Source organism: Trichosurus vulpecula, chromosome 7, assembly GCF_011100635.1.
Source record: "Trichosurus vulpecula isolate mTriVul1 chromosome 7, mTriVul1.pri, whole genome shotgun sequence".
Classification (NCBI taxonomy): domain Eukaryota; kingdom Metazoa; phylum Chordata; class Mammalia; order Diprotodontia; family Phalangeridae; genus Trichosurus; species Trichosurus vulpecula.
The window spans coordinates 160157034-160183059 of record NC_050579.1 but is presented as its reverse complement, the minus strand read 5'-3'; the positions used below and the strand labels follow the sequence as shown (position 1 = coordinate 160183059).

The 26026-nt window shown below is 41.0% G+C and overlaps 1 protein-coding gene across 1 annotated transcript in view; it reads right to left on the bottom strand.

The window, feature by feature from the left end:
* Window positions 1–4646: 4646 nt before the first annotated feature.
* Window positions 4647–26026, bottom strand: part of PDSS2 (decaprenyl diphosphate synthase subunit 2) — a 287396-nt gene continuing 266016 nt past the window's right edge. Inside the window, exon 8 of the mRNA XM_036767627.1 lies at window positions 4647–7823. Coding sequence (XP_036623522.1) covers window positions 7665–7823 — 159 coding nt within the window. The 3' untranslated portion in view covers window positions 4647–7664. The remainder of the gene's footprint in view (window positions 7824–26026) is intronic.

Sequence of the window (26026 nt, the reverse complement as noted above, 5' to 3'; positions counted from 1 at the left end):
CCCTACCTTGGATCTTGCATGGTACTATACTACATAGTACTACCTGCACATCTACTATGCACTTACATATCATTTTATATTATAGTGGTGTCTGTTATAAGCCACTAGATCATGAGCTCCAAAGTGGTGCAGTGCTGAAGTCAGGAAGACCTGAGTTCAAATCCAGACCCTGATGCTATCTGTGTGACCCTGGGCAAGTAACTTAACCTCTGTCTGCCTCAGTTTCCTAAACTGTAAATTGAGGATAACAGTATACCTTTCAGGGTTGTTGTAAAGATCAGATGAAATATTTGCAAGGCGATCAGCACAGTGTCTGGCACATAGTAGGTGCTTTATAAATGTTAGATATTACTATTCCATTATTCATATTTCTTCCAGGGGCTAGCATAGTGCTCTGTCCAGATCATCTTGAAGCTGAAGCAAGTAGCAGGGCTGTGATCTGAACCCAAGCCTTTTGACTCCAGCTCTAGTGTTGTACTTCTCTGGTTCCCTACATCCACCTGAGTGAGTGGTTTTGGCAACATTTGGAGCCAACTCCTTGTGAACAGACCTGTAAGAAGACAGCTAATCCCCTAATAAAAAGAGTGATCTCCCGAGGGGCAGTGTGATGTAGCAGTTATAGACCTGGATGAAGGGTGAGCAAGAACTGGGTTCGAGTACAACCTGAGACATGTAGAAATTGTGTAATGCAGCAAGTCAATTTTTGTCTCTGTGTCCCCAGGCAAACGTAACAGATACAGACCCTGGAAAAAAGTGATGGTGCAAACAACACCCTTATTGTTGTTGAGTTGTCTCAGTCGTTTATGACTCTTCGCGACCCCATTGGGGTTTTCTTGGCAAACATACTGGCATGGTTTGCCATTTCCTTCTCCAGCTCATTTTGTAGAGGAGGAAACTGAGGCAAATAGGGTTAAGTGACTTGCCCAGGGTCACACAGCTACTAAGTGTCTGAGGCTGGATTTGAACTCACTTAAATTCAGTTCACTTGCAAGTCAAAGACACCATTGGTCCCCTTCCAGATCGAAGGATGAATGAGTCTTCCCAATTCCAAGCCCAGTGCTCTATCCACCATGCCACCCGCTGCCCTTTGCACCATGTCAGACCGCCTCAGTTCTGCCTGAATCTTGGGTGAGAAGAGCAGGAACAAAACAAATAATTATTTTATTAGGGTGTTTTGGAAAAGGAAGCATTAACAATATAATAGGGGAAATCGTGGGTAGTGGTGTTCTTAGTCTGAAAGCTTTATCCTTAAGAAGAAATAAGATCGATTTGCCCTAACAGCTCTTCAATCACAGTAATTAGATTTTTCAAAAAAAGTGTTCACTAATGACCTTTTGCTCAGTTAGCAGAGGGTGTGTCATCCTTTCACCAGAGGCACTAATTATAGGTTCTAAAGGTAGGTGCAGAAGAGCCTTCAGTGGGCAGGAAGGTGAGGATAAAGGCAGGCCTTGAAAGTGGGAGGATAAATTAAGACGGAGGTGGGCATAGGAAGAAGACACAGAAAAACAGCCTGGGACTAAGAATCCTAGCAAAGATGTTTGAAAAGTGAGATTCTTCACATTGGTGGAACCGCGGGGGTAATACATAATGGAAGGGAAGGTGGTGGCATGGAATGAAGGTTGGACTTGAAGTCAGAAGAGCTGGGTTCAAATCCTAGCTCTACTACCTTGTGTGATCTGCAGCAAGTTTTAACTTCTCTGGGCCTCAGTTTCCTCAACTGAAATATGGGGGGGGGCGGTTAAATTAGATGACAAGTAAGATTTCTTCCTGTTCTAACTCTATGATGATCCTTTTGACCCAATCACTATTTTATAAACCCAAGAGAATGTCAAGAAGGAGGTCGTAAATACCCCATTTGTATCAAGAACCTGTTAGGATTTAAAAGCGTCTAACTGTGCATCATTATCCCCGCAGAGGGCTGGGTGGCAGTTTAAGTTAATTGTTGTACACGTGATTTTCCTGAGAATTGTGCCTAACCATGCTTTTTGGTGGTTTTTTTTCCCACTCTATTATTTGTATTTTGTGACATTTTTTTTATTATAGTATTTTATTTTTTCCCCAGTTACATGTCAAGAGAAATTTTAGCATTTGTTTTTACAAGATTTTGAGTTTCAAATTTTTCTCCCTCCCCTCCCCTCTTCTGAAAATGGTAGGCAGTTTGATATAGTTTATACATGTGATATCATGAAAAAAATATTTCCATATTAGTCACAGTTGTGAAAGAAGAAACTGATTAAAAAAAACCTTTTTGGTGCATTCTGAACCGAAGTTATTGTCTTCTTACAAAGATCGAACCTATCTATGTAAGTAATGCACAGGAATAACACCTGTTATTTGTAACATGCTTTAAAGTTTCAGAAGCATTTTACACATGTCATTTTGCTTAAATCTTACAACATCCCCACGAGTTAGGTATTATTTCCTCCTACTGTACAGATGTGGAACCTGAGGATCAAAGGGACAAAAGGACTTGCTTACAGTACATAGTTTGTAAATATCAGAGTCAGGATTTAAACTCAGGGTTTCCTGGCTCTAAGTACAACACTCTGTCCTTTATTCCACATCATCTCTCAAATGCCTTTGGACCTCAAAAAGAGCTATTTGAAAGAAAATCCAAAATCCCAAACACTAAGAATAGCCTGAATCAGTAAGCTGTGTTCCTTCTTGGTTCTTGTTAATTGGTTTTTAGTTGTGTCCCACTCCCTGTGACCTCATTTGGGGTTTTCTTGTCAAAGATACTGGAGTGATTTGCCATTTCCTTCCCTAGCCCATTTTATAGATAAGGGAACTGAGGCAAAGAGGGTTAACTGACTTGCCCAGGGTCAGACAGCTAGGAAATGACTGACGCTGGATTTGAACGCAGGTCCTTCTGACTCCAGGCCCAGCAGTTTACCCACTGTGCCACCTAGCTGCCCTGTGTTTCTTCCAGTTGTTTTAAAGTGATAACTGAATGACCATGGTACATGAGCAACAAACTATGAAGACTGAGTGTATTTTAATAGAGTTTAGTGTTATAATCAAATAACATTTACAACAAAGTTAATCAGACACATATTTAATGAAATGCATAATTTTGTGCTGTATGATAATTAGGAACAGATGGTAAACCATTCACCCAAATGACTCTTACTAAATCATTTACTAATTACTATGTTTTAAACAATCAAACCAAGAATTTCTAGGGTCAACTTGAGGGATGGAGTGGGGAAATCAGGATGAGCTAGGACCCTGCCCTGAGGCTCCTCTGAAAAGCCTCTGTATATAGGGGAGACTTCCTTTTACAGCAGGTGATGGCACATATCTGGGGTGTTGCATCAGCTCCCAGGTGACGATTACATCCACCCACCAAAAGCCATGATAGCAAAGGCAGGTACCTGGATGGTCAGACTCAAAGAGAAGTCATTAAAAGTTTAATATCAATATGGCAGATCTCCAGTGAAGTAATCCAGGGATCTGTCCTTGGTCCTGTGCTGGTTAATATTTGGATGAAGTCATACATGGTATGCCCACCAGACCTGCAGAAGACACAAAACTAGGAAGGATAACTAACATACTGGATGACAGAATCAGTTAAATCTAATAAAATGAAATTTAATTAGGACAAATGTAAAGTCTTGGCACTTGGGGTCCAAGGAAAAAAATCAGCTTTACAAATACAAGATGGAAGAAGGCATGGATAGACCAGAAGATATTCTGAAAAAGATCTGGGGGGTTTGGAAGTAGACTGCAAGCTCAATGTGTCAACTGTGTTGTGGAGCACCGAAAAAAGTTAATGTGGTCTTGTGCTGCATTGAGAGAGGTTTATTTCCCAGGAATCTGTTGTCATTCAGTCATTTTTAAGTTGTGTCTGACTCTCTGTGACCTTCTCTGGGGGTTTTCTTGGCAAAGATAACTGGAGTGGTTTGCCATTTCCTTCTCCAGCTCCTTTTACAGATGAGGAAACTGAGGCAAACAAGGTTAAGTGACTTGGCCAGGGTCAACCAGCTAGTAAGTGTCTGAAACTGGATTCGAACTTGGGAAGATGAGTCTTCCTGATTCCAATCCAGTGCTCAATCTACTGCAGCACCTAGATACCTCACCTTCCAGGAGTAGGGAGGTAATACAGTCCCACCGTATTGCTTTAGATTGTATCTGTAGTGTTTTGTTTATAGTTACGGTACCACTATTTAAGAAGGACATTGATGAACAATGACAATAAAAATGTCCAGAGGAGGGCAACCAGGTTAAGGAAGAGTCTTGCGTCTGTGACATACAAAGATCAGGTGAAAAAAATGGGCATGTTTGGGGAAGACTCAGAAGGCACAAGATAGCTGTCTTGAAATACTTGAAGGGCTATAATGTGGAGGAGTGATAAGGTTTATTCTTTTTGGTCCCAGAGAACAGAACCAGTAGTGATGGGTGGAAACTGCAAATGGGCCAATTTAGGCTTGCTATCAGGAAAAACCTTCTAACAAATTGAACTGTCTACAAGTGGAAAGAGGTCTCTCAAGAAATCTTCGGAGGTCTTCAAGCAGAGGATTGAAGAGTAAAATACACCTGCCAGGTATATTATACACACACTTTTGGATATGGGTTGGATTAGATGGTCTCTGTAGTCTCAACTTTCAAATTTTGTGATTTTGGGACAGCTCTCTCTCTCTCTCTCTCTCTCTCTCTCTCTCTCTCTCTCTCTCTCTATCTTTCTCTGTGTATGCATGTGAAACTTCAATGAAAGGTAAAGATCAGTAGAAGTAGTTTAGACCTCAGGTACAGACAGAAAGCTGGTAAAAAACTCAAAAAGAGAGAAGAGACCAACTCCTTCCTGAAAAGATCTGGCATCTTTAGGGGCTGCAAGCTTCTTCTCTTGCCACAGTTCCAGAGGTTAAACAGGAGAGTAAACTGAATGGTCTCACTTAAGAGTTCCCCACATTTTAATCTGAAAATCCACTAGAGATTCATTTGGGCCAACAAATCACTCCCCAAAGAGGGCTAGTAGCCATCTCTCATTCATGCCTTAGCATAAATTAGTTCTGAACAACCTTCTTGCCTAGTACCAAGATAAGATGGTGAAGCTTAAGGTCGTGGGTAAAGGCAGGAGAGAAATATACTTCAGGACCACAGAACACTGAGAGAGAGGCCATGATTACACGGGAGTCTGTAGTATGAGAAGTGCTAGGCAAACAGAAGGCAGGATCAGGGCACCTTGTGCTTGAGGGTTGAATGGCAAAGGGAAAAAAGATAACAAGATGTAGGAGGCAGGAATAGAAAGAGAGCTAAGAAGGAGGCAAAGAAAGGGAACTAGGGAAAAGACTCAGAAAGGGAGGCAGAAAGGGAAACAGGAAGGCCTGCAGAAAAAGAATGGGGCACAGAAAGGGAGATGCTAAAAAAGGGGAATCCAGGATTGTGCTCCACACGCAGAAGATGTGCCATGGTATTTTCGGACCTGTGTGGCCAAGAGTTAGTATAACTTACAGGGATCTATGCCAGCAAATCTTTTGAATTTCCTCTGACTCTTGGCCTTATCCTTTCTGACCACACTACTTCCAACTGTGCAGCTCCCTTCAGACCCTTTGTTTTCAAACGATTCTCCCAATCCTGTCTCAAGGACACTCAATCTTAAAGGACAGTCCTCTCTCCTATGATGTTTGGAATAGTTGAGGCAGGGGGTATGAGTGAGCAGCAGAAAAGCCTGTGGCTCTGGCTGTGAAAGAAGAGATACGGGAGTTGGTAAAGAAATATGGAGGATCAGAGATTTAAAGCAAGAAGGAACCTTTCAATCCCTTCATTTTTACAGATGAGGAAACTGAGGCCCAAAGAGATTAAATGACTTGTCCAACAGTTAGTTATACAGATAATAAGAAGTGGCAGAATTTGAACCTCGGTCTTCTGACTCCAAATTCAAAACAGAATCCACGGTGGTTAGGGTCTACCCACCTGACCAGGGATCTCCTTTTCAAATTTCTTATTTTATTTCTTTGTTTAGGCACTACGAGACAGGAAATTTTTACTCTACAAAATATAAACATCACTATTCATTTTCTTAATAGGAGTTAAAGGACATTTAGGCCCCCATCTGAGGAAGACAAAGCACTAGGAGAGCTTTTCCAGAAGTTAATGATTAAAGAAAAAGCCTGATGGAATACATCTTAACTACAGTTACTAATTAAGCCAACATCAGTGAGAAAAGTAATTTAAACAGAAAAATAAAATGGTCTACTAATTGACATCCCTATAACACATTCAAACCATACTTGCATAAAACCAAACAATTACAATGATGTTTCAAGTACATTTTAAATATTTTTTAACAACACGATGATTAAACACATATAGTTTTGTATCTATTATTCAGATGTATGCCACTCAGTTGGTCCCTGATAAAGGAGCTCTATGACTTTTTGAGGGGGGGGTGAAGAATTTAACAGAAATAACTCCACTCAGAGTCGGAGTGAAGGATGTAATGAAATCTGTTTGCTGTGTTAGCTGTCTCCAGATTGGGCTGTAATTACACCACATAAGGAAGAAAGGTAGCTGAGTCTCAATCGAGATCATTTATGTAAACTCAGCCTTCTTGTCAACGCTGTTCTCATATTGCATGCATGCAAACCACAAAAATCATCTCCTATGAACAAAACAGAGACAGTGTCAAGTTGCTGGGTTGTGATAGTCCTTATATTCTTTCTGTAATTGGATGTCTGTGGTTCAAGACTTTCAAATTCAACATTGTGAGGTTAAACAAAATCCCCCCAACAAATTTCCTGGTACTACGATTAAACCACGGAAAATCTGTACAAATAAAAGTATTCGTCAATCCCAAGTATTACAAATTTATACATTTCATTTGAAAGACAATTCTGTTACCAATCAAGGAAAAAGAATGTATCACTGTTAGAGAAGATGACTTTGATCAAGGAGAAAAAGTTTGGTTCTCTGAAGCGGTGGTTAAAAATTTAATCTTCAGGAGAGAAAGAGGAAAAAAAGAGACAATTCCCTCTTCTATAAGAACCAAGTGAAAATCAGATAGCACTTAAAAATTTCCTACCTAAGACACTTGACACATTTTCTCAGTACATTTAGCAAATATTAAAAATATGAGGCACAAAGTATTTTCATATTTGAATACATAAAATGGAGAGGAGACATAATTGCAGAGAGACAGAGAAAGGGTTTTCCTTCTTAATTCATTGGACTTCCCTTCACAATGACAAATTGGTACATTAATTCTTGACTTCACACACTCTTCTATTCTGGCCTGCTCAGAAAGGCTTGCTCCCGACACCTGCAGCTGCCTGCCTGCCCCCCTCTGTCCTTTTTAGCGCGGGGAAACCACAGGCCATCACCCTGGCGCCATCCCTAGCTCGGTCCAATCAATACGGACTTATTTCCTGTCCATTTGCTGAGGTCACAGGAGCGAAGCTCATTAATTATTTCTGCTAGAGCTGCCTCAAGTGTGCTTCTGGCATGCCAAGTGAAAACTGTTTGACCTTTTTTTTTTCTTCTTCTTCTCCTTCTCCTAATTTTGTTTGTAGCAGCTCCAAAAGGAAGGCGAATCTCATTCAGTTATGTGGTAAACGAAAAAAAAAATTAGACCACTGACACATTTAGATGGTTCACAGTGGAGCCCTCTCCCCCATCTTCCCTGTTATTTTCAGCCAACGAACAATAGTCTCTTTTTAAATTCTGTGTCAAGGAAACCTGGTGACAGCATACACAATGTTTTCTAAAGCAGATCTGGCCTCAGAGGGAGGAAAGCACTCCAGGGCTTCCAGGGCCTTGTTTCCATGGTAACGACATAGGTCAATAGCTGAAGTCACACCTTTGCCAGCCAGGATTGCTTCTTGCAACTGTTAGGAAACATATGCATAATAAAAATCAGTTTTGAAGATACCCAGTAAGCCCCACATTAATACACATCTAAGGGGGTGAAAACAGACCATGGGTTCAATATTTCTCTTACCTTCTTTTCAGGTAAAGAAGGCAGCATTTGCAAGTGGTCCAAAGAACTAACCACCTTAAGGTTGCTAGAGCCCCGTATCCTCCCACCCCAAAGGCACAATAAGCCCCAATCACAGTAATTACGCCACCTCCAACATTACACCACCTCTCCATAACTTGAAATGTTCCACTCTCGAGGATGAATGTAATACAGGTGGAGGGCATTTAAATATCTGGCATTTTGCATTCAGCAGCCTGGTATTTTTATGGGCAGCATGCTTCACTGACATAGTAGTTAATCACTTATTTTCTTTTACACCATATGTTGATACACTCGTCCAAATGAAATTTTAAAACAGATACAGAGTGTTGCATCCAAATGCTGTAAGTCAAACACTCTGAGACTTAACTTTGTCTGATGTAAGGCAGCAGGGTAAGTTGTGAAAAGAGTCAGAAGAAGTGGATTTGTCATGTATTGGTTGTATGACCTTGGATAAGTCATCTAACCTGCCACAGCCTCAGTCTCCAGGTCAATCAAATGGGAATGGTAACACTGGCATTACCTACCTCAAAGGGTTGGAAGGATCAAATGAGATAATGTAGGTAAAGTGACTCATAACTAATAAGTACAATGTACTTGACAACTACCACTGTTATGGAGCAATGGGTTCAATATGTAATCTCCCCCCCGCCCCGCCCAAAAAAACCCAACCAATCAACCAACCAAGCAAGCACACCTCCTAATCAGTGGAGAAACTGAAATTCCAAACCTTAGGGAAAACGTTCAGAATGGCCCCTGTGCCCTATGTCAAAGCATAAAGGAGTCCATGGCCAGGGTTTCAATTCTGATGATGATTAGTCTTTCATTCACTCAATAAGCATTTATTAAGTACCTACTAGTTCCAGGCACCATGCTAGGTACTGCAACAAAGACAAAAAGGAAACTGTCCCTGTATTCAAGTAACTCATATTCTACTGGGGGAGGGGGAGCAACATGAACATAAAAACATAAATACAAGGTAATTTAGTTGAGTGGAAGGATCAAGACAGGCCTAGTGGAGGAGGTGGCATCGGAGCTGAATCTTGAAGGAAGCTAAGGATTCTACCAGGTGGAGGTAGGGAGAGTGTGTCCTCCAGGTGAGGGGGGCAGACTGCAAAGGTACCAAGATGGGAGTCAGAATGCTGTGAATGGTCAAGAGCAAAATCAGTTTGGCTGAAAGGTAGTAGTGATGTGCCATAAGCCTGGAGAAGCAGGCTGGATGGAGGAGCCGGATCATGAAGTCAGTCGGTCAATAAACATTTATTAAGTATTTGTTAAGTGGCAGGCACAGTGCTAAGCGCTGGTGAGAAAAAGAAAGTCCCTTCTCTCAAGGAATTCTTAAGTCTAATGAAGAAGACAATGCAAACAACTATAGACAGGCTAAACTGGAAATAATCAACAGAGAGAAGGAGGGCCAGGGAAGCCAGGAGGTAGAGATGAGCAGAGAGAGCATTCCAGGCAGGGGGACAGCCAGAGAAAATGCCCAGAGCCAAGACATGGAGTGTCTTGTTCCTAGAACAGCCAGGAGGCCAGTGTGTCCCTGGACTGCAAGGTATAAGGAGTGAGCAGAGTAGAAAGTGGGAAGGGGTCAGGTTACGGAGGTCTCTGAATGTCAGATAATTGTATATTTGATCCTAGACGTGATAGGGAGTCACTGGAGTTCACTGAGTGGTGGTGGTGTTGGCATGGTTTAGTCCAGGGGTAGGGAACCTGTGGCCTTGAGGCCACACGTGGCTTTCTAGGTCCTTGGGTACAGCCTTTTGACTGAGTCCAAGTTTTACAGAACAAATCCTTTTATTGAGGGGATTTGTTCTGTGAAGTTTGGATTCAGTCAAAGGGCCGCACCTGAGGACCTAGAGGGTCATAGGTTCCCCACTCCTGGTTTAATCTTATACTTTTAGGAAGATCAATTTGGTGGCTGGGTGGAGGATGGACTGGAATAGGGAGAGACTCTGGCAAGGAGATCAGCATTATTAAGCTATTAAGGTTAATAAGACTTTAGGATATTAAGGTTACTGCGATAGTCTAGGCATGAGGTGATGAAGGCCTATACCAGGGGGTTAGCAGTGTCAGAAGAGAGAAGGGGTCATATGTAAGAGATGTTGGGACAGTAAAATTGACAAGCCTTGAATACGGGGGGTGGACAGAGAGTGAGGAGTTGAGGGTGACACCTACATTGTTAGTTTGGGGTACTGGGAGGATGGTCCTGTCCTTGACAATAACAGGAAGTTTGGAAGAGGAGAGGATTTTGGGGGAAAGATAATGAGTTCAGTTTTAGACAGGTTGAGTTTAAGATGTCTTCAGGACATCCAGTTCAAGATGTCTAATAGGCATTTAGAGATGTGAGTCTGGAGGTTAAGAGGGAAGGACTGGGTAAGTGATCTGAGAATCATCAACACAGAGACTTTAATTGGATTCTTTGGAGATGATGAGATCACCACATGCAATAATATAGAGGGAGATGAGAAGGGGAGTAGGCAGCTGGAGATGTGAGACTTGAGTGGAAGGGCTTTAAATGCTGAACAGCAATTTGCATTTTATCTCAGAGGTAACTGGGAGCCACTGAGGCTTTCTCAGCTGGAGTCCAAATCTGCACTTTAGGAATATAATTTTGGTAGCAGTGTGGAATACGGATTAGAAAGGTGAGAGCCTGGAACCTAAGGAGAATGATTTGGAGGCTGTCTTAACAGTTTTTAAGAGAGAGGCAAAAGCTTAAATGATCACGGTGACCGTGTGAATGGGGAGAAGGGAGCATATGTGAAAGATGTTGTAGAGACAGAATTGGCAAAACTTTGCAACTGACTGGATACAGAGGTGGGAGTAAGGGAGAGTGAATAGCAGGGAATAATTTCCAGTCTGCAAACCTGGATGACTGGAAGGATGATGACTCTCTCCAGAGAAACGGGGAAGTCAGGAAGATGAGAGTCTGGGGGGAAAGCTAAGAAGTTTTGGACATGGAGGAGAGGCATACAGCCCAAATGAAGCAACGGGAGCTCAGGAGCTTGCCAAGAGTGTAGAGAGAGAGAAGAGAAGAAAGCCAGGGCAGATCTTTGGGATATGCCCATAATTTGAGGACAAGACCCACATGATGATACAAACTCTGTCATGAAAACCCATGGAAAAGAGAATCCTCAGGAGGAAGAGAGGTGACTAATAATACTAAATGATGTAGAGGGGGTCAAGAAAGATGAGGATGGAGATACTATCAGATTTGGTAATTAAGAGGCCATTGGTAACTTTGCAGAGAGCAGTTTCAATTGAGTGATGAGGCTGGAAGAGAGATTGCAAAGGGATGACAAGTGAGAAGAAAGGAAGCATTTCTGTTTCTGCTTCACATGAACCAAGTAACTATAATTTAATGACTTATCCCCCTGCCTCACAGATTATCAGCTTCATTATTCAATAATTCAACATATATTAAGCACCTGCTATGCACAAGCCTCTTTGCTAGGTGCGGGGGGAGCCAAAGGTAGAATTAGAAGAGATTTTAGCTTCAATAAATTTACTGTGTAATTGGGGAGAAAGACACACACAATCATGCTATAAGACAGAAGGAGTTAAGTGTAGAACAGAGGTAAAGACAAAGCGTTATGAGAAATTTGAGGACGGAGAGCTAAATAAATTATGTGAGACTTTTATGAATTTGGTATGTTTAAGAAGTAGAATTCTTTTTTGTGTATCTCCCCTCCCCCCATTGGGACAGAAGCTCCTTAAGTACAGGGAATATGTTTGTTTTTCCTTGCACGGTATTTGCATTGTGCTAAGCACAGTGTCTGACAAATAATAAGCGCTCAATAAATGCTCTTTTTTAATAAATGCACTGAGGATATTGTTATTCAGTCATTTTCAGTTATGTCCAACTCTCTGTGATTCCATTCTTGGCAAAGATACTGGAGTGGTTTGCCATTTCCTTCTGCAGCTCATTTTAGAGATGAGGAAACTGAGGGCAACAGGGTGAAGTGACTTGTCCAGGGTCACACAACTACCAAGTGTCTGAGGCCAGATCTGAACTCAGGAAGATGAGTCTTCCTGACTCCAGGCCTGAGGCACTTTATTTACTGCATCATCTAGCTACACCTCCTGCAATGAGGATACAAAACAGAAAATTGAGTTAGCTTTTGTTATCAAGGAGCTCCTATTTTAATGGAGGAGATGCATTTAGAAGGTTTCAGCTCCAAGTTACATGGAAATGTCCCATGGTCCTTAGGGAACAGCCCTAAAACAGATGATAATGCCTCTTCTTTAATGTCATTTCCATGGATAAAGTCTTACCAGTTTATAATGTTGAACCATTTCATAGTGCCAAGGACTTTCTTTTCTGGGTCTTCAGGAATATTGGCTATAAAGCTAATAGGCAGTTTTCAGGTTTTTTTTTCATGGGGTTTGCTTCCTGGGATGATGGCTACGGGAGGTGGCCTGAAAGCAGGACACGTAGTCTGAAGGATGTTCCCATTCCCATGCTTATGGCCTTATCTGCCTGTTGGGTGAGTTGGTCAGCACTTGGTATTGGTGGTGTTGAGGAAGGTGTTCCCTATCTTCATAGCAACAGTTTCTCTCAGTGTGGGCTGTGGGGCCAATGCTAGAAGCAGGGCTAGCGGTCTATGGGGTCCTACCATATCCTAGCGTGTTAGGCTCAGGGTCCTGGGCTATCTCCAGTGGAGTCCAAAGGGAGTTAGTGGTTGATGTGATGGCAGTAATTTGACGTACCTGGCACGTGCCATCTTGCTCTGTGGGTTGTTTTACCTGGCCTACAAGTGGAAGCTTGGATGTCTTGATAAGGAGGTTAAGCTTTATGCAGCAGGCAATGGAGGAGAGTCATTCAAGGTCTTTGAGTGGTGTGATCGGTGGTACATTAAAAAATTACATGTGCAGTTATCCCTTCCACCTCTCAGGGGTTATGGATGTGGCACCCTAGTGATCTGGAAAATCTGTGTAAAATTTTTTGATCTTTCCTTTGTACCAGAGGAGAAATCTGAATTATTATGGTATTAAAAGATAAAACATGTTAATATTACACAGTATTCTACATATTTTATGCCGTTCTGAATTTTTAAACTTTTTCTGTGTCATCTGCTGGCCTTCTGTGTCATCTGCACCTTCTGCAAAACTCCCCCCAAATTCCCATTTAATTTCTTATGCTGACCCTTGATATATTGAAACTACCACGGGGAAAGTCGTAATGTGTTAGAGATAACTGTACAGCAATAGGAAGAATGGATTTAAATGGAGATAGACTGGCAGGAAAAATGAGTAGTGGGCTGATACAATGATCTAGGTTACAATTTGCAGGGCCTGAACCAGAGTGGCTTGCAAAGTTAGGACTGACTTCAGAGATATGGTAGATTAAGAACCAATAGAATATAGGTAGGTCAATAAGTGAGGGGAAAGAGTTGAGGGTGGAAGCTCTGTGATTGTGATTGTGATTGTGTGTGTGTGTATCAATATGTATTATATAAAATTTTATATATAACATTATATATACACATATGTATATATATTCCCAGTGCTTAACAATGCCCTGCATATAGTAGGTTCTTAATATATATTTACTGAGTGAATGAATTGTCAAAGTTGACAATGAGGTCTTGAGCCTAGGTGGGTGGGAAGATGTTGGTACCACCAACTAGAAAGAGAATTAGGGGAGGGATAGATTCCGGGAAGAAGATGAAGGGTCATTTGTATAGAGGGGATCATTAAAGCCATAGGACTGCCATGGAAGAGAATACAGAAGGGCCAAAGGCAAAATCTTAGGAGAGAACCATATTTAGGTAGCTGAAGAAGGCAGAGGAAGGAGTTAGCAAAAGAAACTGAGAAAGACTGGTCAGAAATAAGGGAGACCTGGGAGAGAGCAGTGTCACAGAAACTAAGGGGGGAGAAGGTATCAGGTGGTTAACAGTATAAAATACTAAAGTGAGGTCAAAACTAAGGACTAAAAGAAGTCACAGGATCTATTGATTAGGAAGGAAAGAAGACAGGGGAGGAGGGAAGGTAGGTGGTAGTGGTGTTAGTGATAGAAAGACACTATAGCGGTCTATGGGTATTTGCAGATTGAGGCAAACTATTTGCTCTCTCTCTCTCTCTCTTTTTGGTTTTGTTCCTTCTCTCTCATGATTCATTCCATCGGTTATAATTCTTCATTACAACATGACTATTGTGTAAATAAGTTTAATGCCAAGGTCTATGTGGAACCTATATCGTATTACATGCTGTCTTGGGAGGAAGCGGGGAAGAGGAGGAGGGGAGAAAATCTGGAGCTCAAAAACTTGTGGAACTAAGTGTTGGAAACTAAAAATAAAAAAAATAAATTAAAAAAAAAAGACCAGTTAGACTAGCTCTACCTGGCTGAGATGGCCCAAGTAGGAGCAATGGATAGAGGCTACAAAGAAGCAATTCAGGCATGACCTAAGGAAGTACTTCCTCACAGTTAGAGCTGCTAAGATGTGGGCTAAGTTGTTTTGGGAGCACGTACGTATCTCCTCACTGACGCTTAGTAAGGATGTGACAAAGGGGATTTGTGGTGTTCAGGTCTCAGTCACATTACAGACTGTCTCTGAGGTTCCCTCTAGCTCTGAAAGTCAGTGATTCTGTGACACTGGCCTTAGAGAAAAATACTTCAGCAGAGTGATGGGGGTAAAAGCCAGGGGGTAAGGGCGTGGGTGGTGAGGAAGTATCAGCAGCGAATATACAGGGTGTTCCTAAAGTCTGGACACATGGGCAAAAATGCAGATTTTCAAGAAATGAAAAGAATGAAATTTCCTACAACATTTTATTTAATTGGCATATTAACAAATAACATCTTCAGTATGATTTCCATCATTTGTGATGCAAAGATTGATGCGATTTGCAAGATTCATGTGAACTCGATGCAATAACTCTACATTACCGTCAATCTTAGCACATTCACTCTTTATGCATTCAATCAAGTGTACTGCATCTGTGATTTTCATTGAGTGCACCTTCTCCTTTAGCACACTTCAGAAAAAGAAGTCAAGGGGGCTAAGTTCTGTTAATGTTCCAAATGTTTCAAAATAGGCATTTTTGCGTGTGTGTCTAGACTTTAGGGATGCCCTGTAGACTACCCTTTCTCAAAGCAGAATAGCAAGCTTGAAAGAGTGTTGTTTTAGGATGGAGGTGACCTGAGAATATCTGTAGCTGGAGGGGAAGAAGACGGTGGAAGGAAAGCTTTTGAGGATGCGAGAGGGAGGATCTTTCATTAAGCAAAGTATGGAAAGAGATGACAAGGAGGAGAGCCACCTCCTCCTCTGAGTCCAAAGGGAAGGAGGAGAGGAAGGAAAAGGACACCGACAAGATTCGGGGAGTTAAGGAAGTCAAGCAGAAGGAGGAAGAGGAGGAGGCCACAACGGAGGGCCTACAACCTAAGCAGGCTGAGAGTAATGGGCTGGAGCATACAGCTGGGGGGTTAGGAGAGAAGGAAAGGCAGCAATGACGATGACGATGATGACGACGAGGATTTACATAGCTAGTATTTCTACAGCACTTACCGTGTGCCAGGCGCTGCTAGGAGCTTTACAAATATGTTCCCATCTGATCCTCATAACAGTCCCAGGAGTCAGGTGCTATGATGGTCCCCATTTTATAATTGAGGAAAATGAGGCAACAAGAAGTTAAGGGACCTGCCCAGGGTCATACAGCTAGTAAGTGTCTGAGGCCACATTTGAACTCAGACCTTCCTGACTCCAGGCCCAGTGCTGTACCCACGGAGCTACCAGCAGTCTTAGTACAGAACAGCTCCTCTGCAGATGTGACAGAGATGACATGCAGCTTAGCTAGCACAAATTAATTTGCAGTCATGTGTACCAAATAGTTCATATAAATGGACAGTGGGCCAAACCTGGCAGGGATAGAGATGGAGTGGGGGGGGGAGGAGGAGGAGGAGAAGAAGGCTCTGGTTCGACAAACAGCCAAAACCCCTACAGAGCCAATGGCAGAGGATTGCAGAATTAGGGTTTTAGGGCTAGAAGCGAGCTTAGAAATCACTTGGTACAATTCCTTCATTTAGCAGATGAAGAAACTGAGTCTTTGGTAAAGTACTTGGCTAGGGGTCCTATAAACCATGCTAAATCCAGGATCAGAACCCAGTTCTACTCCCAATACATTCCTCTTTCCACAATACCAAGTTTTTCAACCCTTATATTTTTTCAAAAAATATTTATGAAGCACTTTCTCCTTCTGAGCACCGTACAGGCAGCAGTCTGGCTTAGTGGACAGAGAAGTTAATTGGAGTCAGAAACCTGGGTTCAAACTCCTCCTCAGTCACTTGCTAGCTGTATGACTCTGGGTAAATAACGGACCTCTGTCAGCCTCAGCTTTTTTTTCTACTGGTAAAATTCAGATAAAAACAGTGCCCACCTCATAAGGTTATGAAGATCGAGTAAAATCAAATGGGAAAGTTTTCAAAGTGTTTTGCAAAACCTTAAAGCACTATGCAAATGCGGGTCATTATTACTGTGAATAATAATAAATAAGTGGAGGAAATGGTCCTTTCCTCTCTAGAAGCTGATTCCCGGACAGGCGGCACCTTGGACTTCCTCTACAAAGCTTTAAACAGTGCTTCATTTCTCCTGGCCCCCATTCAGCTGCCTTTTAGGTGTGTTTGGGGTTCCTCATTAGAAGGTAAGCTCCTGGAGGAAAAGGCGGGTCTTTCTTTTTGCTTGGCACATAGTGAGCACTTAATGAGTACCTGCTGACTGACTGGAGGAGATCAAAGATGAACAGGACAGGGCCGCCCATCTCACGTGGTTCGGGAAAGCAAGCACCTTCTAAACTTTGATGGTTTTAGATGAATACTCAGGCAAACATGAGCTGTATTACACATCAGCAAGCACCCATTCTGGTATACTCTTGACCTATACATTCTCTCTTTCTGCTGTCTGGGATGAGATTTCTAAGTCCTTGACCAGTCACTGGATGCATGGAGCAAAGAACAAACAGGGGCTTGCCTGCAATATGAAGCTACAGGTACCAAAAACTACTGCTATCTACCATTCCCATCATGCTGCTTAATTTAAAAACATAAAAGGAAGCTGGGGCTAACTTAGATACACCTTACAAATAAGTAAAAAAGATTTTCTATGTGATGAAATATTACTGTGCTGTAAGAAATGAAGAACTGGTTGATTTTAGAAAAACATGGAAAGACTTGTATGAAATTATGAAGAGTTAAATGAGCAGAACAAAGGGAACCCTGTATATAGTAGTGGCAATACAACTAACTACAAAGGACTTTTGAAGGAAGATGCTATCCATCTCCAGAGAAAGAACTGATAAACAGAAGTATGCATAGTATGGTTTTACACCCCCTCCCTCTGTCCCCCTCTATGTCTGCCCCCCTCTCTTTCCTCCCCCCCCCCCTCACTCTCTCTCACTGACGGTGGCCTTCTGTAGTATGGGATGGGGAGGGTTTGGAACTTAAAATATAACCAAAAAAATTAATTTTTTTTCCAGCCCCCAAAAGTTATTATCCCCATTTTTACTAGTAGGCTAACCTGTACTACAAAGATATTATTTTTTTAAAAAATTTTTTTGTTTTTTTTGGCATGGCAATTTGGGGTTAAGTGACTTGCCCAAGGTCACACAGCTAGTAAGTGTGTCAAGTGTCTGAGGCCGCATTTGAACTCAGGTGCTCCTGACTCCAGGGCCGGTGCTCTACTCACTGCACCAACTAGCTGCCCCAGAGATATTAATTTTAATTAGGATAACAGTCTTCACTAATGGCTTGATATATGCGTTCCTATCTTCAAGACTAGCTTAAAGGGACTTTTTGAGGCAGACAGGAAAGCTGGTAGGGAGGGATGGTTGCAAATGCAAAATTATGGCAGCTTTTGTTTTAAATTTAGCTCTTTTAGTTTGTGGTGTTTTCATGAAAAAGGCCTTCCATATATCTTTGCATTTGAAAAGAATTCAATGTTTGAACCCCACAGTAACAGAAAGCAAGGAGCAAATTCTATTCCATATACTAATTACTACTAGAGTATCAGGTAATCTGACTCCAAATCTGCTTATGCAAAACCGTGAAAAACACAATTTTGTAGTTCAGTCGTTTCAGTCGTGTCCTACTCTTTGTGACCCCATTTGGGGTTTTCTTGGTAAAGATACCGGAGTAGTTTGCCATTCCCTTCTCCAGTTCATTTTACAGATGAGGAAACTGAGGCAGATGGGGTTAAGTGCCTTGCCCAGGGTCACACAGCTAGTAAGAGGCTAGATTTGAACTTATGAAGATGAGAAAAATACACAGAGGTACAGATACGGCACTTAAACAGATCATGAACCTAAATGTACCAGGCACTATCCTCTTGAATGATATTCTCAGACCACATAGCATAGATCACCACAAGTAATATTTCCAATCAATACTGCATATATGAACATTTTAAAGTTAATAAAATTATAAACCCATCCATGTTCTTTACTTCCCTATTTCTGTTGGGAAATATTTTATTTGCTTCAAGTATTTTTCACCAACCTTCCAGTCCCAGAGGATCACAACTTCAGTCATCCTCAACTCTTCACTCTTGCTCACCCTCTCAAATCCAATGAGCAGCCAAATGTTGTTGATTTTCATCTCCATCCCATCTCTTCTATCCACCCTGATCTTTCCATCAACACGGCCACCACCCTAGTTCTGGTGCTCTTCATCTCCTGCCTGGATTATTGCAATGGTCTCCTAACTGGTTTTCTGGTCTCTGGAATCTCCCTTCTCTAATCCACTCACCACACTACTGATATTCCTAAAGCACAGGTTTATTTGTGTCAAAGAGCTTGTAGGGGATCTCTATTGCTTCTAACATAAAATGAAAACTACTTTGTTGGGCATATAACACTCTTCACAATCTATCTTTCCAGACTAATTTCACATCTCTCTCCCTTCATGTACTTTGTGATACAGTCAAACTGGCCTACTTGCTCTTCCCTATCATCATATCATCTACCACCTCTGTACCTTTGCCCAGGCTGTGCCCTCATGTCTGGAATGGTCTGCTCCTGACGTTCACCTCTTGGGATTTTTAGGTTCTTTCAAAGTTCAGTTTTGTTTCCACCCCCTACGCTACACAACAGCTAACATTTATGCTGAACTTTAGGGTTTGCAAAATGCTTTACACATATTATCTGTTTTTATCATCACTACAACTTTGTGAGGTAGGTGTGATTACCCTCATTTTACAGATCAAGAAACTGAGGCTTAAAGAGGTTAAGTAATTTGCCCAGGCTTATACAATTAGTGTCTCAGGCAAAGGTTGAGCTCCAGCCCAAGTAGGATACTCCAGCTACTCACAGCTGCCTCAAGGCAATTAGTAAACCCACCTCTCCTGCCCAGTTACTCAGCATTTACTTTGCATGCATTTTCTATTTATGTATCTGTGCTGGTTCCCTTGGTGGAATGTGAGCTTCTGAAAAGCAGGGCCTATTTCATTTTTGTTTTTGTATCTCTAGTGCCTCAGATGTAGGAGGTGTTTACTAAATGCTTGTTAAATTAACATTAATGTGATTTGCAAAACATTTATTCATTTGGCAACCATTTATTTTTATAAGTAAATTTATTTATTTTTAGTTTTCAACATTCACTTCCATAAGTTTCAAATTTTCTCCACCTCCCTTTCCCTTCTCCTCCCCAAGAAGGCATGCAATCCAATATAGGCTCTACATATACATTCCTATTAAACATAGTTTCACATTAGTCATGTTGTGTAAAAGAATTAGAACATATGGGAGGAACCATGAGAAAGAAAAACATAAAACAAAACATAAAAAGGAAACTGTCTTCAGCAAGCATTTATTAAGTACCTACAGTGTGCCAGGGCACTAGCTATACAAAAAGAGCCAAAAAACAGTCCCTGTCCTCAAAGAGCTTACAGTCTAAAGGGGAAGACAACATGCAAACAAATATATACAAAGCAAGCTACACACACACACACACACACACACACACACACACACACACGATAAATAGGAAATAGCTAATAGATGGAAGGCATTGAAATTAAGAAGGATTAGGGAAGGCTTCCTGTAGAACGTGGGATTTTTGTTGGGACTTAAAGGAAGCCAGGGAGGCCAGTAGCCTGAGTGGAGGAGAGAGAACATTTCAGAAAATATCTGGCACCAAGAGACTGAGTGTCTTGTTTGTGGAACAACCAGGAGGCCAGTGTCAGTGGATCAAAAGTTACATGTTGGAAAGTAAGAGGTAAGAAGACTAGAAAGGTAGGAGGGGCTAGTTTATGAAGGGCTTTGAATACTGAACAGAGCATTTTGCACTTGCTCTTAGAGGCAATAGGGAGCCACTGGAGTTTACAGAGTAGGGAGGTGACATCAGATCCGAGTTTTACGAAAATCACTTTAGTGGCTGAATGCAGAATGGATGGGAGTGGGGAGGGGCTTGAGGAAGGAAGACCCACCGGCAGCTATTGCAATGATCCAAGTGTGAGGTGATGAGGGTCTGCACTAGAGTAGGGGCAGTGTCAGAAGAGAGATGTTGCAGAGGTGAGATAGGGCAGGGGTGAGACAGTGAGGAATCCAGAACGATTTCTAGGCTGCAAGCCTGAAGGATGGGGAGGATGGTGGTGTCCTCTATTCTTTCAGATCCAGTCACAGAATAAAGGCATCTTATCTACCCTCATAAAGCAATATGTATTTGCAATGATAACACATGGTAGTATTTTGGGACTCCTGAAGATTCTATTTTCTAGTATGGTAGATATTTAAGGGGCAATGCCAAGAGAAAATACAAATGTGTGTAGTTCAAATTCTCCATTCCCTCCCCACAGGTAAGCAACTACACCTCTATGTCCACAGAGACAAAAAGGGACAGATTATGTTCAGAATAACATTTGCAGTATCCTAGACAGAGTAAAGCTAGGTTCAAGTACACAGCTGGTATCATTTTTTTTTTTATTATTGCATATGAGAAAAGTGATCTTTTTCCTGGAACTAGAGCAAAATTTGATACCAAGGATAGGCAACTTAATGTTATTCCTGCCACAAAAGAGCTAATTTCTCTAACAGAATCTTAGATTTTGTGCTTCAACCTGGCCATCTTACAGGTGAGGAGACTAATGCTTAATTAGCTTGTTCAAGGTCACTGAGCTTGTTAGTCTTGGAGCTGGGACCAGAACCCAACTAGTTTCTTTAGCTTGTTTTCATCACATTTCTTCTCCTTTAACTCTTCATTAACCAAAACAACTGGAGCAGGGCATTATTCTCCTAGTAAATGTTTGACTTAAATTGTCTGTAGAAAGGGTACTGGATTTGGAGTCAGATGACCTGGGCCTGGGTCACAGTCTTACCACTTAGAATTTTGTGACTTTTGGGCGAGTTCTTTCATCACTTTAGTTCTGAGTTTCTTCAACTATAAAATGAGGAGGTTGGATTAGATGAGGGATTCTTAATCTGGGGTTTATGAAATGGTTTTAAAAAGATCTTCTTGTATTTCAATACAACTGAAACTGTACTTCAATATAATCAGTTTCCTTTGTAAACTTATGCACTTTCTTTTATTCTGATGAAAGGTCTGTGGGCTTCACTAGATGGCCAAAGGAGTCCATGTGCAAGTTAGAGCCATCTCCACTCTAAATGTTCATATGGACTGTTTGTAGCTGACCTGTGGTAGAGCCTTCTGAGCTTGTATTGGTCTGATCAGCCAGTTGGACACACTGTGCCTTGACCCTAACATAGTGATGTCACTTTGGTCGTCTTCATTTCAAATTTGCATATGTTTCAGTTACAAAATATTAATGTTCTGATTTGTCCAGTAACCCAATTCTTTATGGAAAGCATTCTTCTATGTGTGTTCATATATATATATATATTTATATTTATATATATTTATATATATATGTATTTAAATGTGTGTGTGTGTGTGTGTGTGTGTGTGTGTGTGTGTGCTAATGCCAACTAAATATTAGATGGATGCTGGTTCAAAGAAAGCTCTTTTGTTACAAAACTAAAAACTTGTAAAGGAAATGGCATTTTTAATTGCAAACAAGAATTGGTGGTGAATTTACACTAGTAATAGATAACACCATCTATAATACAAAAAGGTGGTATCACAAAAGGCCCCTCAATTAGGAAGGCATGCAACTTTGAGCTACTTCTTCAGTAAGAGCTATGAGCTTGCGTTTTTCTATCCATATTTTCGTCTTCTTCCCTATATAATGATAAAAGACAAACATTGGCCAGAGACGCAGTCTGTGACCTTGTAACAAAGCTGTCTCCAAGAGGGATGAGGCTCCAAGAGGGAGCCTATGACCTTGGCTTCATTAGTCCAGTGATGGAACAAACTGAGCTAACTGGTCAATGACATATACTAGAAAAAAATAAAAAAAACTTCGCAGGAACTGCCAATTTTGGCTTCATCAGAAAACTGATTATTGGTTTCTCTTTCACCCAATATCTTTCCAACACTGCTGCTGTTAGTCAGCTCTCCTCATCTACAACATGACTTGATAAACTGTCAAGCTGATCTCGGGGGCCCACAGTTCCACATCAGGATGCAGCTAGCTGAGAGTGCCAAGCAGCACATATGGTCTCCGTTCCTCTTGTTGCTTTAACCCTGATGCCTGCTCATATCACGAGTGGCAGGCTAGTTTGAGCTTTATTTTCCAATATAAACCCTAGGGCACAAACTTTAAAGTTAAACCCAATTAACCCACTGAGTAATGGGGGTAAGTGTAGCATCACCTGAAATAAATTACGTTTGATTCCCCTGTCAAAGGATTCAATTAAGGGAATTAACTAAGGGAAAAGAGGACATAAAGTATTTAATATGAAGTACATTATTACTTAATGTTCATTAAGTATGTTCTGAGTGATACGTGCCTCTGTTAACATAAATGATGGGTCTTGGCTAAAGAAGAGATAAGCAGGCTTAGAAGACACAAGCCAGGAACAAATAGCAGGAATTCAATTCCAATAAAACTTTCACTTTTTATTTGTGATTTTTAAAGAGGTTTTCTTTCGATGTCTCTCTCTTTCTTCTCTGGGATAGGAAGGCTGGTGTACTGAACAGAGCATTGCGCTTGGTATCAGAAGACCTGAGACTGGGTCCCTACCACTATTTTCTCTTCTCTGGACCTCAGCCTGCCATCACCGACTACCAACCTCTCTTGTCAGGGATGTTCTGCTATTCTCTCTCACCCACCTGAGCAGGCATGGTCTTTTTCTCACTTCTGGGACCTTCTTACTTTGTCTAATCTCTGTCCATGGGGATAACTCAGCAATCGAGCCACAGGAAAGCTTATTTGTCCAACAAAGAGGACAGTGGACACCAACTATTACTTCCTGGAGGCTGACCAAAATTGGATCTACTTACAGGAAGCGAGGGGGCACAATGTTTGATAAAGCACCTCTCCTGGAGTCAGGAAAACCTGAATTCAAATTTGATCTCAGCATTTACACAGGCATTACTGTGACCTTGGGCACGTCACTTCTGTTTGTCTCAGTTTCCACAACAGTGAAATGGGGATTATAGCAGCACCTACCTAGGTGGCACAGTGGAGAGAATGCCTGGAGTCAGGAAGATCCGTCTTGGTGAGTTCAAACCTGGTCTCAGACACTGACTAGCTGTGTGAACCTGGGCAAGTCATTTAACCCTGTTTGCCTCAGTTTCTTCACCTCTAAAATGAGCTGGAGGAAGAAATGGCAAACCCCTCTAGTATCTTTGCCAAGAAAACTCCAAATGGGGTCACAAAGGTCGGACATGATTGAAAATGCCTGAACAACAACAACAAAACCTCCCAGAGCTATTGTAAGGATCCAGTCAGATAATAACACAAAGCACTTAGCACTGTTCCTGGCACATAAAGTAGGTGTTATAAAATGTTAGGTATCCTCAGTACCTTTATTATTATTACTACTTTATTCAGCTGTGCCCCCCTAGGCCAGCATATGGAAATACTGGGGATGTACTGAAAGCCTCACATCCCTGAAATAAAGGAGGCTATATGGTGGGACCTAGATGGGCTGGCCACAGTAGATGGTCAGGTCTGTGAGTTTCTGCACTTCCCAGTCTTTTTGAGATATACTATATTCTTTGTCATTGCAATGCAACAAATATCTCTTTTTTTTTTGGTGAAAGCGAAACTAAAATTTATTGTACTATCGATTAGTTATACAACTAATTCATGACAAAGAATTAAACAGCAATATACACTTCATAGTGAATTTTCAAGACGAGGGTTTAGATGCCTCTTCAGATTTGGGGTCTTCAAATTTGAATGTTGGGAATGTATTCATGTCTCCTTTACCATACATCTGCTTAAGCTTGTCCAGATCTTGTTGATATTCAGGACCTATATCAACAGGTCCTCCAGCTGCTTGTCTCTTGGATCTATATTCTCTAATTTTGTCTACAAAGAGCTTTTGAATAGGATCAAATTACTGGTTAAATGCAACAGCTGTAACACCAATGTTCCTTTGAAAATACACTGAAGTTGCAGAATGAACAAGAGATAAAAACCTGGAGAGCCTTTTAAGAGCCATGGTGATCCTGGCCCGATTGTTCAGTCGCAGTTACCTTGCCAACAAATATTTCTTAAGTGCAAGCAAGGTACCATGTTAAACTGGGGATGCACAGATGAATAAGACAAGTGCTGACCTCAATGAGGTTAAGACCTAGAGTAAGGAAGATAAGTCACATACACAAATACTAGAAGACAAACACACCATTATTATGTGCAGAGAAGAAGTGCAAATAGCAATGCTATGAGAAATCCAAGGAGGGGAAAATGAATTCAACCTGGAAGGATCACAGAAAGCATCAGAACTAGGCCTGAAACCGACAATCTCTGTAATGCATAAGAGAACCAAGAGCAATACTTCCTGGCATGGATGTCTATATATCAACAAAGGGAAAAGATTAAAATGAATTTAAGGTCTATCACAAGGAGGTAAATGTTATATCAGGCATCTCATAAATTGGAGAGATAGTATTCATGGCTCATACGTGGCAATGGAAAGATATACATTGTATAATAAAAGAGATCTATCTCATAGAAGATAAGGAGAATAAATACTGCACGCCAGAAAGGTCTGTGACTGTACAGAAATTCTGAAAATGAAGGTAAACGTGATGGGTGAAAATAAAGAGGAAAGAAACAGAAGTGATATTATTGAAAGAGTAGTACATAGGCCACATAATACAGAAATTCCATATGGTTCACAAACACTTTAAAAAGGAAATGTAAAAAAATTTGGAATAAAATACAGTAATATTCATCTCAATTGTAGGGAGGGGAGAAATACATTTTTGCCACCTGCATATTTTTTTTTGTTAGAAATGAATCTAGAACAAAAGAATGAATTCAACTGTATTAACAACTCAGGTAGCATAGAATTCTATACATGGAGACGAGAAGAATAGAGTTCGAATCTTGCCTTAGCCAATTATTACCTGTGTGAGGTTAAAGTTAAAGGGGTTAGGTGACTTAGAGGTTAAGTGACTTAACTTTTGTCTGCCTCAGTTTCCTCATCTGTAAACTGAGTATAACAGTAGTGTTTACCTCACAGGATTGTTGTGAGGATCAAATAAGATAAGCTATGTAAAGTGCTTTGCAAATCTTAAAATGTTATGTAAATGCTTGCTATGATTACTAAAACCTATAATAAAAATAGGACGAAGCTAAAAGCAGCAGGGAAAAATTATTGGTGGCAAAACAACAGAAAACTTGACATTTAAAACATGCAAAGGACTAATGTAAATATTCAAAAGGAGCATCAGCCCCTAATGGATATGTTAGAAATGGATCTGGACATTTTATAAAATGTCTGAGTTACATATAATTACTTGGAAAAAAATAAGCTAATCCAATCAAAGAAATGCAAAGGAAAACAACTCTGAGGCAACACCCTATATTTGTCAAATGAAGAAAAACATACAAAAATAACCAGGCTCAATGCTTTTGGCATTTTAAGAGAAAAAGGTACCTAATACAGACTGGTGGCATCTTTTGATAGGAATATGGCAGTATACTGTAAGAGTTATTAAAAAAAATCCTTTAATCCAATAATTCCACAAATAGGAATAAGCTCTAAAATATTATCAAAAAAAGAGACCTTGGTTCA